General features: G+C 38.5%; 1 protein-coding gene and 1 long non-coding RNA gene across 2 annotated transcripts; both read left to right on the top strand.

Moving 5' to 3' along the window:
• The first annotated feature begins 389 nt into the window (after positions 1-389).
• On the top strand, positions 390-8,708 carry tmem79a (transmembrane protein 79a). The gene is given in 6 exon segments (XM_018685078.2): positions 390-557; positions 2,422-3,282; positions 4,787-4,981; positions 5,082-5,304; positions 7,172-7,187; positions 7,189-8,708. Coding segments are annotated over 5 exon segments (1,356 nt in total). The 5' UTR covers positions 390-557; positions 2,422-2,537; the 3' UTR covers positions 7,366-8,708.
• An 801-nt stretch (positions 8,709-9,509) lies between these two features.
• Positions 9,510-14,822, top strand: LOC108888839 (uncharacterized). The gene is made up of 5 exons (XR_001961890.2): positions 9,510-10,368; positions 11,785-11,830; positions 12,422-12,500; positions 13,529-13,576; positions 14,566-14,822. It is a non-coding gene; the product is annotated as an uncharacterized LOC108888839 (long non-coding RNA).
• The last annotated feature ends 240 nt before the right edge of the window (positions 14,823-15,062 follow it).

Here is a 15,062-nt window from a genome sequence, read left to right as displayed (position 1 = left end):
GCTAATTATTAAATTGAGAATATTACTAATTCAAGAACACATATCATTGAATGTAGAGCATTAATTACTAATTTGAGAAAATAAAATATTAATAGCACGATTTACTAAATCAAGAGCACAAATGATTAAATAGAAAGCAGAAATTGCTAACACTAATTTGGATGCAAATTTTTAAATTGAGAGCATAAATTATTAATTCAAGAGCGCAAATTCATTTTCTCCTCTTTTTAAAATTAATATTGTACATAATTTCTTTCCTCTTTGGCCTTGAAAAGGTGGAAGTGGAGGTCGGACCTTTGGGATCGAGAGACTACAATGAGGGTGTGACGTCAAATTCGACGTAAGGCGGTCTTTCTGGGTGACGTTTTTGGCACACGGAAACTGAAGCAGAGTGATACCTCTTTACCGTTTCCGCTTCCCTGGTGAAAAAGTCGCACCTGGTCACACCTGCCAGGTAACTTCTTACTTCCCTTCCGAGAAACAACTGAATTAGTGAGTTTGTTTCTCATGAACAAAGGTACGGATTATTTCGGTGATGTGACCGAATGAAAAAACAGGTACGTGAAACTATTTTTCCTCTGTTAAAATATCACCGGACTTGGTCGTAAATACAGAGTCGTTAAACAAGTTTGAGCTCTAGTCGGAAACAAGTTTCCTCGCTGCTCTTCACCAGGCCTGATTAGTAACTCCTCGGTGCATGTACTGGATTTAAAAAGGTGTGTTGGACCTTCCCTCTCTGGACCAAAAGATAAACATCCCGTTTTTAACCGACAGTCCAACAGTGGTTTGTGTTGACAGTTCAGAGTCTGTAACAAGCTGAAAGTGTCTCAAAAGCAACGTTGACTGAAGATTTTCAGAGTTTGTAAAGCACTGCGTAGCATTAATGTAGGAGTGATTAAAAAATAAAAGCAGAGTAGATACAGAGGAGGAAATGTAATACAAAAGCACATACATCCTGCAGGTAAATTAAGTGGACTGCTGTTTTTAAACATGGACAAACGTGTCATTGATCTAGACTGAAACTGTGGTTAAACTTATCCCAAGCTTTTTAGAAAGTTGTGTATATAAAGATTTAGATCTAAAACACGAAAAAAAATCTGCTTTGTCACAGTTTTTTACCTTCATCTCACAGTAACAAAATTAACCTGGTTTAAAAGACATTTTAACGGCTGTAGTGGCAGTCTACTGACTTGTGCTGTAGCTGACAAGCAAAGTCCAGGCAGTTGCATGTGTTTCAGAGGGAAGGAATGCAGCCATGTTTATATAACTTGTTACTCCCTTCATAACAGAGTTATATCAGTGTTTTCTGTTAATAATTAACCAGTTAGAGTACTAGAATACATACAGACATCTCAAGTTGGGTTTGTCACACTTGATATTTTGGTCATGTCTGTAATGTTTTGTGCTGTAGCTGAGTGCACCTTCCAGTACAGTCGGTGCTTCTGTGATGGGAAAATCAAATCATAGTTTTAGTTTTAACAAAGATAAGATTTAGTAGTTGGTGTCCAGGAGCATGGATCAGGGAGTGTCACAGTGTTTTAGTTACTCTGTCTACAGTCAGTTTTGAACTGTAAAATATTCCCTCTGCAAATGTGAAAGAGGCTGCATGTTTTATATATTGTCTGGGGTCTTAGTTTGTGCAGTGGTCATGTATTATTATGTGCAGTACAGCATGTACTTGACTTCTGGACAGAATTTATCACTGTAACTCTTTTCAGTCATATAGAGAGCAAAAGTGAAACAATTGCATATTAAATGTGAAGATTTCCTGCATCATGTTCTTATCTGATGGTGAATTGAATGTTTTGGGGATTTGAACTGAAACAAAGTGACAAGCCGTCAACCTTATTGTTGTCGGGTTGTCACACTTAGTGCAATAAAAGCTCAGACAACTGTTAGAAATCTCTAAAACCAAAGATGGACAGACATCAACCCCCTGACAGTCAGGGCAATAATAGCAGCACACAATCGTGCTGCAGTGGAGAGGATGCTAGCAGCTACCGATGGCAGGGAAGCTGCTCTTGGCCAGATTTTATTTTAAAATGGTATTTTTCCTTTTTAGCCAATCATACTCAGCATGTTTGGGTCAGTAATAGTTCCTCAGAGTCCCACTGGGCTGTGTCAGCTTCTTCACACTGTACACAAAATAATCTATCTTGAGAACAATATTAACAGATTCATTTGTAGTAATCTTTAAGGTGGAATTTGCCTGATTTTGTGATATACACATGAACAGGACTGACAGGTGCACAAACTTGAACTTGTTCCAAACACTCTGCTGGTCTGTGTGAGGCAGACGAGCCATATACAGCAACACACCCATGATAAACCAGTGACCTTTGATTTGAAGTTTTTCATGAAGCTGAAGGAAGAGTAGGATGTTGTTTTAAACATTGTTTTAACTTTCTTTTCCCCTCACAGGGAAATCAACAAAAATGACTTTTAGCAACCAGAAGTAGCTTTGCTAACAGTCAGACTCTTGACAGTGCAACAGGTATTGGCTGAAAAGAGAGAAAACTGGATTTAAAAGCTCAAGAATGTCTGGCCAAGGTGGTTTAATCTCAGAATTAATTGAAGACGTGGCACTTTCACCTGACGGTCCAACTGCAGAGCCACAAATAGCCGGAAATAAAAAGCCGCAAGAGAGTGACAGTGTTGAGGAAAGACACAAGATTACAGATGATGATGATGAAGAAGAAGAAGAGGTGTTGAAGGAGGAGCAAGATCAAGAGGAGGAAGAGGAAGAGGAAGAGGAAGTGACCGGCTCTGCTCTTCTAGAGCCAAGCACATTACCATGGCCTGGAGACAAAGACAAGAGGCCTCAGCTGGACAATGACGATGGAGTCTGGTCAGAAAAAGGAGTTTCAGAGCCTGAGGAGAGGGACACGGGGATCAGCAGAGGAAGCCAAGACCTGTCTGAGGAGCAGAGCCAGTCAGAGAGCGAGAGAAAGAGCAAAGCCAAGTGGAGGGAGAGCATGCCCGAAGGGGAGAGGTGGAGGGATGATGAGATCGAGGTACAGAGAGACGATAAAGGGGACGGCTCGCAGGCAGACGATGAAGAGGAGGACGATGATGAAGAGGAGGAAGATGAGTCAAATTGGATGTCAGAGAAAGCTGCTCTCAGTTTCACTCCACAAGTCACGATTGTGCATCCGTCCAGCAAAGAGCTCCCTGAGGGGAGCCAGCTCTTCATAGAGAAGGACGATGAGAGGGAGCCGCAGGTGGAGCCTGCCTCAGCAATGCAGTATTACCCAGAGTGGATGGAGCAGGACGACAAGTACTGTGAGTATATGACACAAACTGGGCTCATATTTATATAGGGTTCCTAAGTTCATTTTATTTTTCAGGTCATGAATGCATCCATTGAACAGTAAAAGCACACAATGTATTTTTTTTTAACATGATTTGAATACAAATCCCTTATACCAGTCATCACTGCTTACAGTTACCCAGACTGTATTTTTCAATTGATTATCAGTTGATCAGTTCCGTTCATTTACGTGTGAAGAGCTTTTAAACTTGCCTTTGATTTTATAATCCACTTAGTTGGCTTTACTTTCAGTCAGTAGTACGCATTAGAGACATGGCAATGGAGTGGGAGTGATCCCTGATGGTGCATTCAGGTGCCTGTGGGAAAAACCAGTGTCACAGATTCATGTCTGCCAGTACACAACATCCTTGTTTTTCATTGTTTGCCCTCAAGGTTTGATTTCTGTCAGTGTGATTTGTGATTTTAATACTTTTTGGCAGATGATTTCTGCATCACAGGTTGTTGCTGGGGTGTCTTACAGCTGCTCATGCCTTTTTCACAGACAAAGATGTTTTGACATGTTGTTGGCTGAATTCCATTTAGCTGCTTCAGTTTCAGAGTCCATGCTGGTTCAGTGTCACACTGTCATGACTTTCTGGGGCATTGAATAGAACAGTCATTGTTAATGTTGATAGTGACACTTGTGCTTTCTCTGTTACTATAGATCAAATGTCTGCTGTGAAAAAGACCTGGTCTAGTTTCAAGTATTTTTGGCGGCATTTTAAGCCAGTGAGACAATAGAGCAAGAAACAGGAAATTAGAGGAGAGAGAGAGATAGCAGACAACAAAGGTCTCTGTCCAGACTCATACTGGGGATGTTATGGTTCATGATCGCTGCCTTAAATCCCTGGGCCATCACGACATCCTAAACATCAGATTTCTTAATCTCCTAATCCTTCCTTACTAACTGTTCAGTGATTTCCTGCCCAAATATCCTCTTTCAACAGCTATTAAAGCAAATTAAGGCAAGATTAAGTAAGATTATCATGAAGCAAGATGCTTTGTCACTGTGATTTTTAAATCCTTTTTTTAAAAAAAAGAATAGAGAACACATAATCACCATGATTTAAAATTTAAGGACAACCAGAACTCACTGTGCTGTGTATTTTCCGTCATTTAGTATATGCCCCCTGATGCTGAGTTTTTATTTAATTTGACAGATCACCTATCAGATAGCTTTGTTTGGTGTAATCCAGACAGGTTTAAGTGTTGTCTGCAGCACGTTTCCACTCAGCAAATGATTGCTCTCCTAGCCTAGTGGCTCAGCGTAATGATCTCCTTTCTCCTTAATCAGATATAATTACACATCTTGAGATGAATCATACAGAGACCTCAGTCTCAGTCTCCTCCTCTTTGTCTTGCTGTCACCCTTCCTGTCCTAGTAAAGGCAATTAGAGATACTGAATTTTCATACTTAGTATCAAATGATAATCACTTGGTATTAAAAAAATAAATCTTTGTATGCTCTGCCTTCAGACATGTGTGAGCATCTGTGCAGTGAAAAACTGAGGCTGGCTCTAGCGACGGCGGCTGCAGCGCTCCTCTTCCCTCTCCTGGTGTGGGGAGGCTACAAACTCCTTCCCTTTGACTCGCCGCTGCTGAAGAGCCCCCCCCTCAGGGTGGTGTACACACTACGCTGCGCCTTCTTTGCCACCATCCCCATCCTGCTTGGTAAGACCTCAGTATGTTCGTGTGTTGAGTCGAAACAAACAAACAAACACTGTAAGTGATGAACAAAGCAGCACAGGTAACAACCCTCATCTCTCTGCAGGTGTGGTGGTGCAGGGCATAGCCCGGCTGCGATACAACTCACTGAAGCCGCTCTATCAGAGTAAACTGGTGGACAGAGAGGTCGCTGTGCACTGGCACTACGTCAACGAATCAGTGGGCCTCTTCCTCTTCTACTTCCTGCAGCTCACCGTCATGGCAACCTACGTCAGCCAGGAGATGGTCAAACTGGTGCCACTGCTCACCATCATATTTGTCTTTGGCAGGTATGAGTGTTTTCCCTCATGCAGTTTGATGCTTAGGATCTAGATCAAGGAAGAATGAGGGCGCTGATAATTCTGGTGTGAGAATAATTCAAAAAGTTTTGGTTATTTAAAACCCTTATGATATGTATACGTTATGTTATTGATTATGCGTAGGCAGGGGCATAAGATGCTAAGTAGGTATAATGTTTACCATGTTCAAAAAGCTTAGCCTGTTAGCATGATAACTTTTGCTAATTAACAGTGAACACAAATTACAGAAGAGGCTTATGAAAATGTCATTAGTTTTAAATATATTTGGTCATAAACCAAAGTTTCTGACAAATTTAAATTTTGACCCAATTCTGGGCCTAGTTGGAAAAGTTGAGGGATCATCCAAGTTTAATGTCATGATGACAGTTTATATTGTATTTGGTTGAGCTTTGGCTCTTAAGGTATGAATGAAATGTGTGAGGGAAATGAACTGGGTCTTCAGATTGTTTTTATGGCTGTCTAGCTTGTGAAATAATTCCTGGTTAATTTTAGTGTGCCCAGAGCTAATAACTGTCTTTACTTAGAGAAAGACAAATCATTGCCAGTGATAAGCGCAGTTTGGTTTCTGCAGAGAGCTCATGCTGAGTTTGTCAGTTCACAGTTTAAGTGCGTGAATGAAGCCCAAAAATGCCAGGTCGCAACTAAAATTTGTCTTTTTTGACAACCTGCAGTTTTAGCTGTCACGCACCCTGCCTGAAATAAACAAACATGACACTGCTAAATACAGCTTTACAACCAGGACACAGTGAAACTATGAGTGATCAGAGAGGATGAGAACAAATCCCCATTAACCATATTAATCTAAACCAGTTAGTATGTGGGTGTGAAAATGTAGGTTAATGATTAGCTTATTAACATAATCTGCTCTGTTGCTGATGTCTACTGCATTTTGCAGAGCTACTTCCTGTTGTGACTTGATCAGGTGTACTGTATTTGTCATTCATGCCAAGTTTTTTTTTTTTTTTTGGATGCAGTCACCTCACCCTTTCTGCCTCCACATAAACTGGTTAAACTGCAGACTGGGTTTTAAACCTGTCTGATCACTTATAGGTTTGTAAGTCCAATTAATTTATTCACCACTGTGCAAGTCTGAAGTTTATAGACCCGACGTCTTCTTGCATTAAGACAGGAGTTAAAACATTCTACATCTCTAACAATACCACTGATTAACCACTTACAACTCTTGACTTTGAGGGTAGGAGGTTAAGGAGGCATAACTACAGTATAGTACCACATAATTAAAGGTGTTTTTTAGTTATCTGTTATGGCGATCTACTTCTACTCCAAAGTCATCTCAAATACAAATTTAAAAAGAGAAAAATAAAGAAAAGATAGTAGCCCCGGGGCATTGTTAAAAGTCGTAATTATTATCACTTATCACACCTTTCTGTACCAGAAGTTTGAAAAGTCACAAAACCAGTCATCCATTGAAACACAACAACGCACCAAAGCTGTCATCTTGTGTTATACAAACCAGACTCACAATGCCTTTTTGTATTTCAGCATTAAGTATCAGTTGAAAAAATATTCTCAAGCAGACTCAAATACATGACGAGGGAAAATTAGAGCAAATTTTAAAAAAAGCATCAAGATCATTAATCCAGCTTTGAGTCATCAAGTACTTGATACAAAAACTGATGAAAGGCATGAAGGAGCTGAGCCGTCTAATGTTCCTGCTGAAAAGGGAGAGTGGGTGTACGGGTTGATGTGGGTGGTGATCAGATCTTCTGTCGTTATTTATCCACATCACGCTGATTATAAATGAACGTCAAACCGAAAGAAGTCTGAGCACATCCATCTCATCTGCCTTTTATTTGTGTAATTTTCTTCACTGCAGGCTGATCTACTGGCTGTGCCTCTCCCCTGGGCAGCACCATCAGAGGCCTTGGCTTTGGCTTCTCCTTCCTCCCCATACTGGTCATGCTGGGCGCCAACTTCTACTACGTCTGCTCGTCAGTCGGACAAGGGTCCGTTTTCGACATTGCACCTCCCACAACGGCTCCTCCTCCCAGCCAGCGTTGGTGGGGTTGAAGGGCCACGTCCAAGAGACAGTAAGGAGCTAAGAGACAAACAACTGCCGTAAATATCACAACAAAACAACACCGATGGAAAAACTCCTTCTTTTAATGTCTTTTGAAAGTTGTAATCCTAACATCGATTTGGTGGCACCTGTGGTTACTCATGGTAATTGCAAATGTGGTTTGATATTACAACTGTTGTGCCAGTTTACAGTGCAGCCAAACAAACATGTTGTTTTGATAAAGAAGTTAGTCAACCTAAACTGAATCTTAATCAAATTTTAAGATCAATCTGCTGATGAGAAACCACAGGAAATGACTGTATGTAATGTAGACACATTTTTGATGAACGATCGCGATCAATGTTAGCTGCGGCAACAAACATGTTGCGTTTTCTGTGGCTGCTTCACAATAAAAGCCACCCAGTGCTTTGCTAGTTGAATGCTTTTAATGGGAAGCAGCAGGAAAGCAGTAATTTAATATTTGGTAACTTGATACAGTGTAAAGAGAGCGAACAGTAAATACTGTTGTCAGTGAGATAAAAATGATCCTGGGTTATATACCTGCACTCTAAATCTAGCATAGAAATGGTGGACTCCTAATTACTAATTATTGAATGTAAATATATTAAATGGCAATTGCAGAGAGTAGTGTCAAGACTGTACTCTCTGTATGTATCTGAAAAATGCAGAAATACAACAATATTCACATTGTAGATAGAAAAGAAGTTTACTCCAAAAAAGCTTCTATACTCATGCAAATTAAAACTTAAGAAGGCCTCTTTTCACAACATGTTTACTATTTTTGTACAATTTATTTTCCATTGTGAACCTTTAAATAGCCTGCAACTTCTTCTTGTCTTGAACTGATGAAATCCAGTTTTGAGGTTGAATAGTTTCAGTATGAGACATCCAGTATTTGGATGTGAGGCAACCACAAAACTGTCATGGAAAAATAAACACATGAAACCAGAAAACTGTCAGTTATAAGCATTCAATCACAAGAGCTGGATATCAAAAGTAAATATTTGAGGGTTATGCAGATTTTTTTTATATGAGGTTGAATTATTAGCATTGAGTTGTTTTATGAATTCTAATATTTTATTTTGTTGTCACACAGCTGGTACTAGTGGTAATCTTTCAACTTTATATTTATAACTGAGACTGTTGAATGCATCTTTGTTTATTGATCAAAGGCTTTACTTTGTTTATAGCAACAGAGGTTGCTGGGCTATTTTTTAGATTATTTTCTTTCTATTCTCAGTGTATGAATGAATGTGTATTTAAAGTAAATATGATCAATATTTGGGACCTTGAATGAGTAAAATAAAGCTTCATTTCCAAATATTATAAACAACAGTGTGCAGCAGCTGCTGATTCAGATCTAAATGACTGAGGGGGAACACGTGTTAGCTTTTAATTGTCACTGGTCGAACAGGGAGAGGGTACTAAAAACAAAGGAAACATGAAAAATGCAGTTAAGCATGATTATAATTTTAGTTCAAAGAGCAAGTTAAAACTATGTCCTCATGTCCTCTGTGATCATGATTCATGAGGCAAGTTTCAACAACATCAAATAGTCTGTGCACAAATTCAGAACCTGAAAAATGTAGCCAGTCTATAATGACAGCAACTTAGGGCAGACTACCCAGATGAAGAAACAAGTAGAGTCATGGTTGAAGTTGACTAAGAAAGAAAGGGCAGTCAGAAATGTGAAGGGAGCATTGTTGGTACACATCATGCCACAGCAGCAATTTTCTGGAGGAGTATTTTATATGCATTTTGTGAAGGGCACTTTTTTTCAAACCTATGACAGTGTTTTCTCCATGGAATTGGGTTATTAGCTATGTATCCAACCCTTAACCTGGAGAAGTGGATTGCACTTTGTCAGGCCTCCATCCTATGACCTGAGACTAAGCTTCTGCTGGTGTGCCAAGGGTCAGTGAGGCACGCAACCCCCCCCGACCACGATAAGGTGACAATCCCTCAGGGGGGAAAACTGAAAAATAAAGCTGAAAGATAAAATAACATAAAAGACAATTAAAACAATAAAACATACAGTTTCTCCATTGGATGAGTCTGTTCTCACTTGTCAAGCTTTGTTCTTGAAGGTATTCAGTGACACTGTAGGCGATTTTCCATAACTCCCACCAGTTTTCTTCAGGGTATTTAAAATTCCTAAGTATATTTAGTGTAGTTTATGTGATCTGTGCAGTGTCTTATTGTTGTTATATAAGTTCATTGAACCTGACATTCGTTCACATTTATTCATTTATTCAAGGCTTTAGTTGTCTTAGTGTGGTAAATCCTCATCATGTAGAAGAACAATTGGAACTGGTCCCGGTGATGAAGCTGGACCTGCAGTACATCCACCTGAAGTTCCCGGGGATGCTGATCATCTCCTCTGCCGTCCACAGGCGCCAATGAAGGACTGTTAAATGAATAGAGTAAAATTACAGGAGCATGCTCATTAGAAAACAGTCACAAATACAGCAGTTTCACCTTCAGATTTTGTGCACTGATGCTGCGTCTGGCGCATGGCTGTACTCCAGATCTTATATTACATCTAAGGCTTCTCTCCGTCTTTGCGATGGATGTATTTTAAGACCAATCAGAAGCGGTTGCTAGGCGGACCAGAATCGGCCACCAATCAGCGTTTTTCTGCCAACGTTAGCTGACGTATGTCGTCATTGGCCTCGACGCGTCTCCTCATTGGTCACGATCTTCTGGGAGGAGCGCAGAGAGGCGGAGAAACAAACAGATTTAAACCAAGTTTGAGCGGTTGCTTCGGTTTGTCAGTACTGTGAAAAAACTGTCCTTGCTAAAGAAGCCTGGATGATGGAACAAACTCTGGAGCTGCGTTTCTGTCGTTAATGAAGAGGTCTGGATGCCAAAACAAACTCTGGAGCTGCTTTCTTGTCGTTAATGAAGAAGTCTGGATGCCAAAACAAACTCTGGAGCTGCTTTCTTGACAAACACGAGTGAGACTGGACGCTGAGCACACCTGTGGCGCGAAGGTAAGGCAAACAGCTAGCGGCTAGCGTTAGCAGTAGCGTTATCGGAGAGCGTTAGCATTAGCATTACCTTGTAATGATATCGTTTAATTTCATTTTAGTTGATTATATGGCGTGGGTAAGAGTGTGTTTATGTTTCTGTGACTGAGGCGTCCCTGACATGAGTTGGGGACCCCCAATACGGGTGGATATAATACAATGGGCTTTTAGTAATTGTGTAAATCCCTGTTTGTATCTGTTTTCACTTTACTGACATTTTGCGTCTCTTTGTCATTTTGTGGTCATTTAACTCGGTTTATGGTGTTTTATCATGTCGTTGTTGCTGGTCTGTGGCTATTTGTGGTCATTTTATATCATCATGCGTCTTTACTTGGCTGTTTTACACGTGGGTGTTAGCGTTAGCATTAGTGGCGAGCATTAGCATTAGAGTCCAGCGTTAGCATTAGTCTTATCTATACCTATCAGTAATGCATTTGGGACTTTTTCCTTTTTGTTGTCCTTTTTATTTGCGTGGGTTAAAGTGCGTTTGTGTTTCTGTGATTAAAGCGTCCCTGACATGAGTTGTGGAGGTTGGTAACAGTTTAATGGTCAGTTTGTCTGTTTACAACTCCGCTTGCAATAACAATAACTCTGCAGACATTTTACTGCTTCTTTGTAATTTTGTGCTTCATTTCGGTAATTTTAAGTCGTTTTTTTGGCGGATTACCATGTCATCGTGTGATCATTTTCTGTTTGTGGTGGTATTGCATCGTTTTGCGTATCTAGCCGGCTGTTTTACATCGTACTGTGTCTTTGTAGTTTTGTTTCTATTCCAAGTCATTTACCGTTTACCTTTGTGGTCATTTCAGTGTGGCAGTAATCTGTCCATAGCCACCCATTGATCCCCTGCTGTGTATATGATTGAGTAGAAATTTGTTTCTGGTGACTTGAGACTTTATTGAACTCAGTTTTGTGTTAAATACAAACTTGAAAACTAGTTCAGTTCAGTTCAGATCTTTATTGTCCCTCAAGGGGAAAATTTTTTTGCAGTGGGTCCAAGAAAGACATAGATGCAACATAACACACAAAAGGATATAGGACACTCACGACCGTAAAAACAACCAAAGATAAAAAAGAATAAAATCTTTCTGTGCAAGCCCTATATTGCTGCTATACAATTTTCATGCCTCAAGAGTAGGTCACAATGTACAAGTTGGGATTACTGATTGAAATTATTATAAAAAATGCTTTTCTCTCTGAGATCAGTAAAGTCATATTCTAGTGACATAATTAATTTATTCACCTCAAACTCAAAGTGTGATTGTTAAGGTTCTAGTGTTTAGTTTGTTGTATTCTTTTACACTGTTCAATTTTTGGAGGTGAACTATTCTTTATTAATGAGGTTATTTGTTTTTCAAGTGTTGTACTCGTGTTTTCCAGGTTTACTCTTTGAGCTGCTGCAGCCTGGACAGAACAAATCAAACAGGTATGTGTCCTAAAGTTTTACCCAGTCTGAAAAAATGTGTTGATGAGCTGAATTATTAATGTTATTAACAGTGTTACTGTTGAAAATCTTGGTATTTAATTAGTTTAATATTGAATCTATCTGATTAATTGTGTCTATAAATTGTCAGAAAATGGTACTAGTTATAATAATTTTTAAAAGCTCAAAGTAGTTGCCAGTTAATTTTCTGCCTGTGGACTGAAGTATAATTTAAAATACCACAAATTAAAACCCTGCTTTCAAAAATGTACTTCAATGAAAGTTTTTATTATGCAGTTCACAGTAATATAGATGATTCCTCCAGTGATTTGTTGACAGACTATCAATACAGATTTTTTTTTAAAAGATCATTTAAGTTATTAATTCCTAAATATTTATTGTTATTGATTCCTAAAGATGTGATGTTTTTTCTTGTCATATATGACAGTAAACAACCCATTTTCTGAGACACTCCTCTAACGTTTGGAAAATGTTCTGGTATTTATCTGTGTTTTGGGGTTAAACTGCTGATGAGGAATAGGTCATAGTGTATTGATCATTTCCTTTGTATATTTCTCTTATTATTTCTTCCAGGTGCCACCACTTCATCCTCGATCGTGGGATCGAGTGTCTTCGTACACTTCTTCTTTGAAACCAGGACTGAGGCCTCCAGGTAATTCACATCAATGGTTTTACATCAACTGTCCAGCACAGAGCTCTGACATTAAATTATAGCTCTTCAGGAACTGATCTGAAGGCTGAATTGTTTGATTTGTCACTAAAAGACTTAACTCATTATTAAAGTTTATTTACATAGTTCATGAATGTACACTTCAAAGAAAACAAAGAATTTAAACATCAGCTCTCTCTCTCACTCTGTCTCTCTCCCTCCCTTTCCCTTGCTCCTTCTTACTTTCCCTCTCTTCATCTCTCTCCCTTGCTCTCTCAAGCCTGGCACACACTAAAAGATTTTTAAAATCTTGCCCAATGTAGAAAATGTGAGAGACCACACACATTCCCCCAACACAACAGGATTTCTGATATTGAACATGTTTAATATTTGTCGGGCGGCTCCGATTTGTCTCCAGAGCAGATCAGGGAGGGTAAAATTACACTTCACACACCTCACACCACAGGAAAATCTGATAAGATCATCTTTAGAACCAACCGATAATCTGGCCTTTGCTTTCTTTGATCAGGAGGGGGGATTTGGGCCGATAATCGGCCAGATTATCTTTTAATGTGTACCTCGCTTTACTCTTTCTCTGTTACACTGTCTGTCTCTGCCCCCCCTACCCCCACCACCTGTCCTCTCTCTGTCTCATTCTTTTTGTCTTTCTCATTAGTACAGTAAAGTGTAAAAATGTAAAGAATTTATTCAGTTCAGTGTCACAGTAAAAACATTTTGTTTCATTTTGGCTTCTATCAATAAAATTTTAACTGACTGTGGAGAAACAAACATTTCAATCCACTGCTGTTGTGAATATCAGGAGCTGGTGGAGTCAGTTCTCCAATCAGAGCAGCTTCTTCCGTCTTTGTATAGAAAGCAAATGTAACTAGTTCTGATTAGTTCAGATCCAGCTAGTCCATACTCTGGTTTCTATGTAGATGTAGTGTATTTTACTTATCTTTTGGCAGTTTGAAGTTAAATTTCCAGAAACTCTCTGTGCTTTTATTTTAATGTTGTCTTTTTTTCTACAGGATTCAGACTTCAACCATTAGAGACACATGTGAAGACATTTCCAGAAGGTCAGTGTTAAGTTTATTCTTTTCAGTCTGAGTCTGTCATTATCTCAGCTGTAGTTTGACACTTTAAAACCTCTTGTCTGGAACAAACAGCCACAACTTAAAGCTGCCATAACGTCACAGTTTTAATTAGTATTTTTCAACAATGTAGCTGCAGAAAATAAGTCAAAAAAATATGTATAACAGAATTACATTTAAAGTAGAAAATATAAAACCTTAGTTTAGACTAGAATAAAAACCTTTTTAATAAATGTTTTAAAAAAATAAGTCTAAAACTTTTTGTAAATTGAAAACCATAAAAAATGTCTACAAACTCTAAAAATTAAATGTAAAACCTTCAAAATATACATTTAAACCTTAGATAAATAGGTCTAAAAAATAAGTATAAAATCATTAAAAAATAAATTTCAAACCTTAAAGGATTACATCTTAAAAAGCTTTAAAAGTATATTTTAAAAAATATCTGAACAAAGAGTGTAAAACCTTTTAAAAGCTAAATATAAAACCATTAAAAATCAATACGAGAATCCTGACATTTTTCTTAAAATAAAATGCAATAAAATGATTTGTATAACATCAGTTTCAAAACAGAGAAATGCAACTCAAAAGTTTAGGAAGAAACCTTTACTGATTTTATTCCAGACAACATTTAACAAATCACAGCAAAGATAATGACAGACATTTGACAATAATTAAACACTTGTTAGAGCCGATTAGGGTTAATGTAGTTATGAGCACATTTTCCAAAGGTGATCATTTAACTGCTTATGATACAATTATTAATTAGTCGTATCATAAGCAGTTGCATGTTCTCACAGGTGTTTAGTAAAGACATATTAGTCTTTGGAAAATTGCCCATGACTACCTTACAGATGGTGGAGAAAAAGTGTTCACTTGAACAGGAAACACTGTTTCCAGCATTTAGATGGTGGAAGTCTTTTATCAAATTAACAGCTTTGTAACACTTGACTTGTTTCTTTCATCCACTTCAGGTCTTCAGCTGTGGTTGTCTTCTTCTCCTGCAGAGACAGGAGCATGTGTTAATCACAGAAACTGATCAATTAATCTATTTTTCTTTTCCTTAACTGTCTTCATTTTTGATACCTAATTAAAATGATTTAAACTAAACTTTTTATGACTCTGTCAATATCACACATTTTGGTGTGTTTTTCTAGTTATTACAGTCACAGTAATGTATAGTAACATGTTATGTCATTTTTGATACCTTACTACAGTGACAGTTTTTTTTTTTTTTAAAGTAAAGCCGTTTGTGAATTACCTGGAGGCCTCTGTCCTGGTCTCAAAGAACTTTATTGTATGAAGACTCTCTGTGATCGCGGACGATGCCGTCAAATCAGGGAATTCCGTCACCACTGACACGCTTGGAAAGTGGTGACACCTGGAGAAAATAAAGGAAAATGATCAATACACTACCTATTCCTCATCAACAGTTGAACCAGAGCATTTAATAAAACAATAGAGGTCTGTC

Source organism: Lates calcarifer, linkage group LG3 (assembly GCF_001640805.2).
Source record: "Lates calcarifer isolate ASB-BC8 linkage group LG3, TLL_Latcal_v3, whole genome shotgun sequence".
NCBI classification, from domain to species: domain Eukaryota; kingdom Metazoa; phylum Chordata; class Actinopteri; family Centropomidae; genus Lates; species Lates calcarifer.
This window is presented reverse-complemented; position numbering and strand designations above follow the sequence as displayed.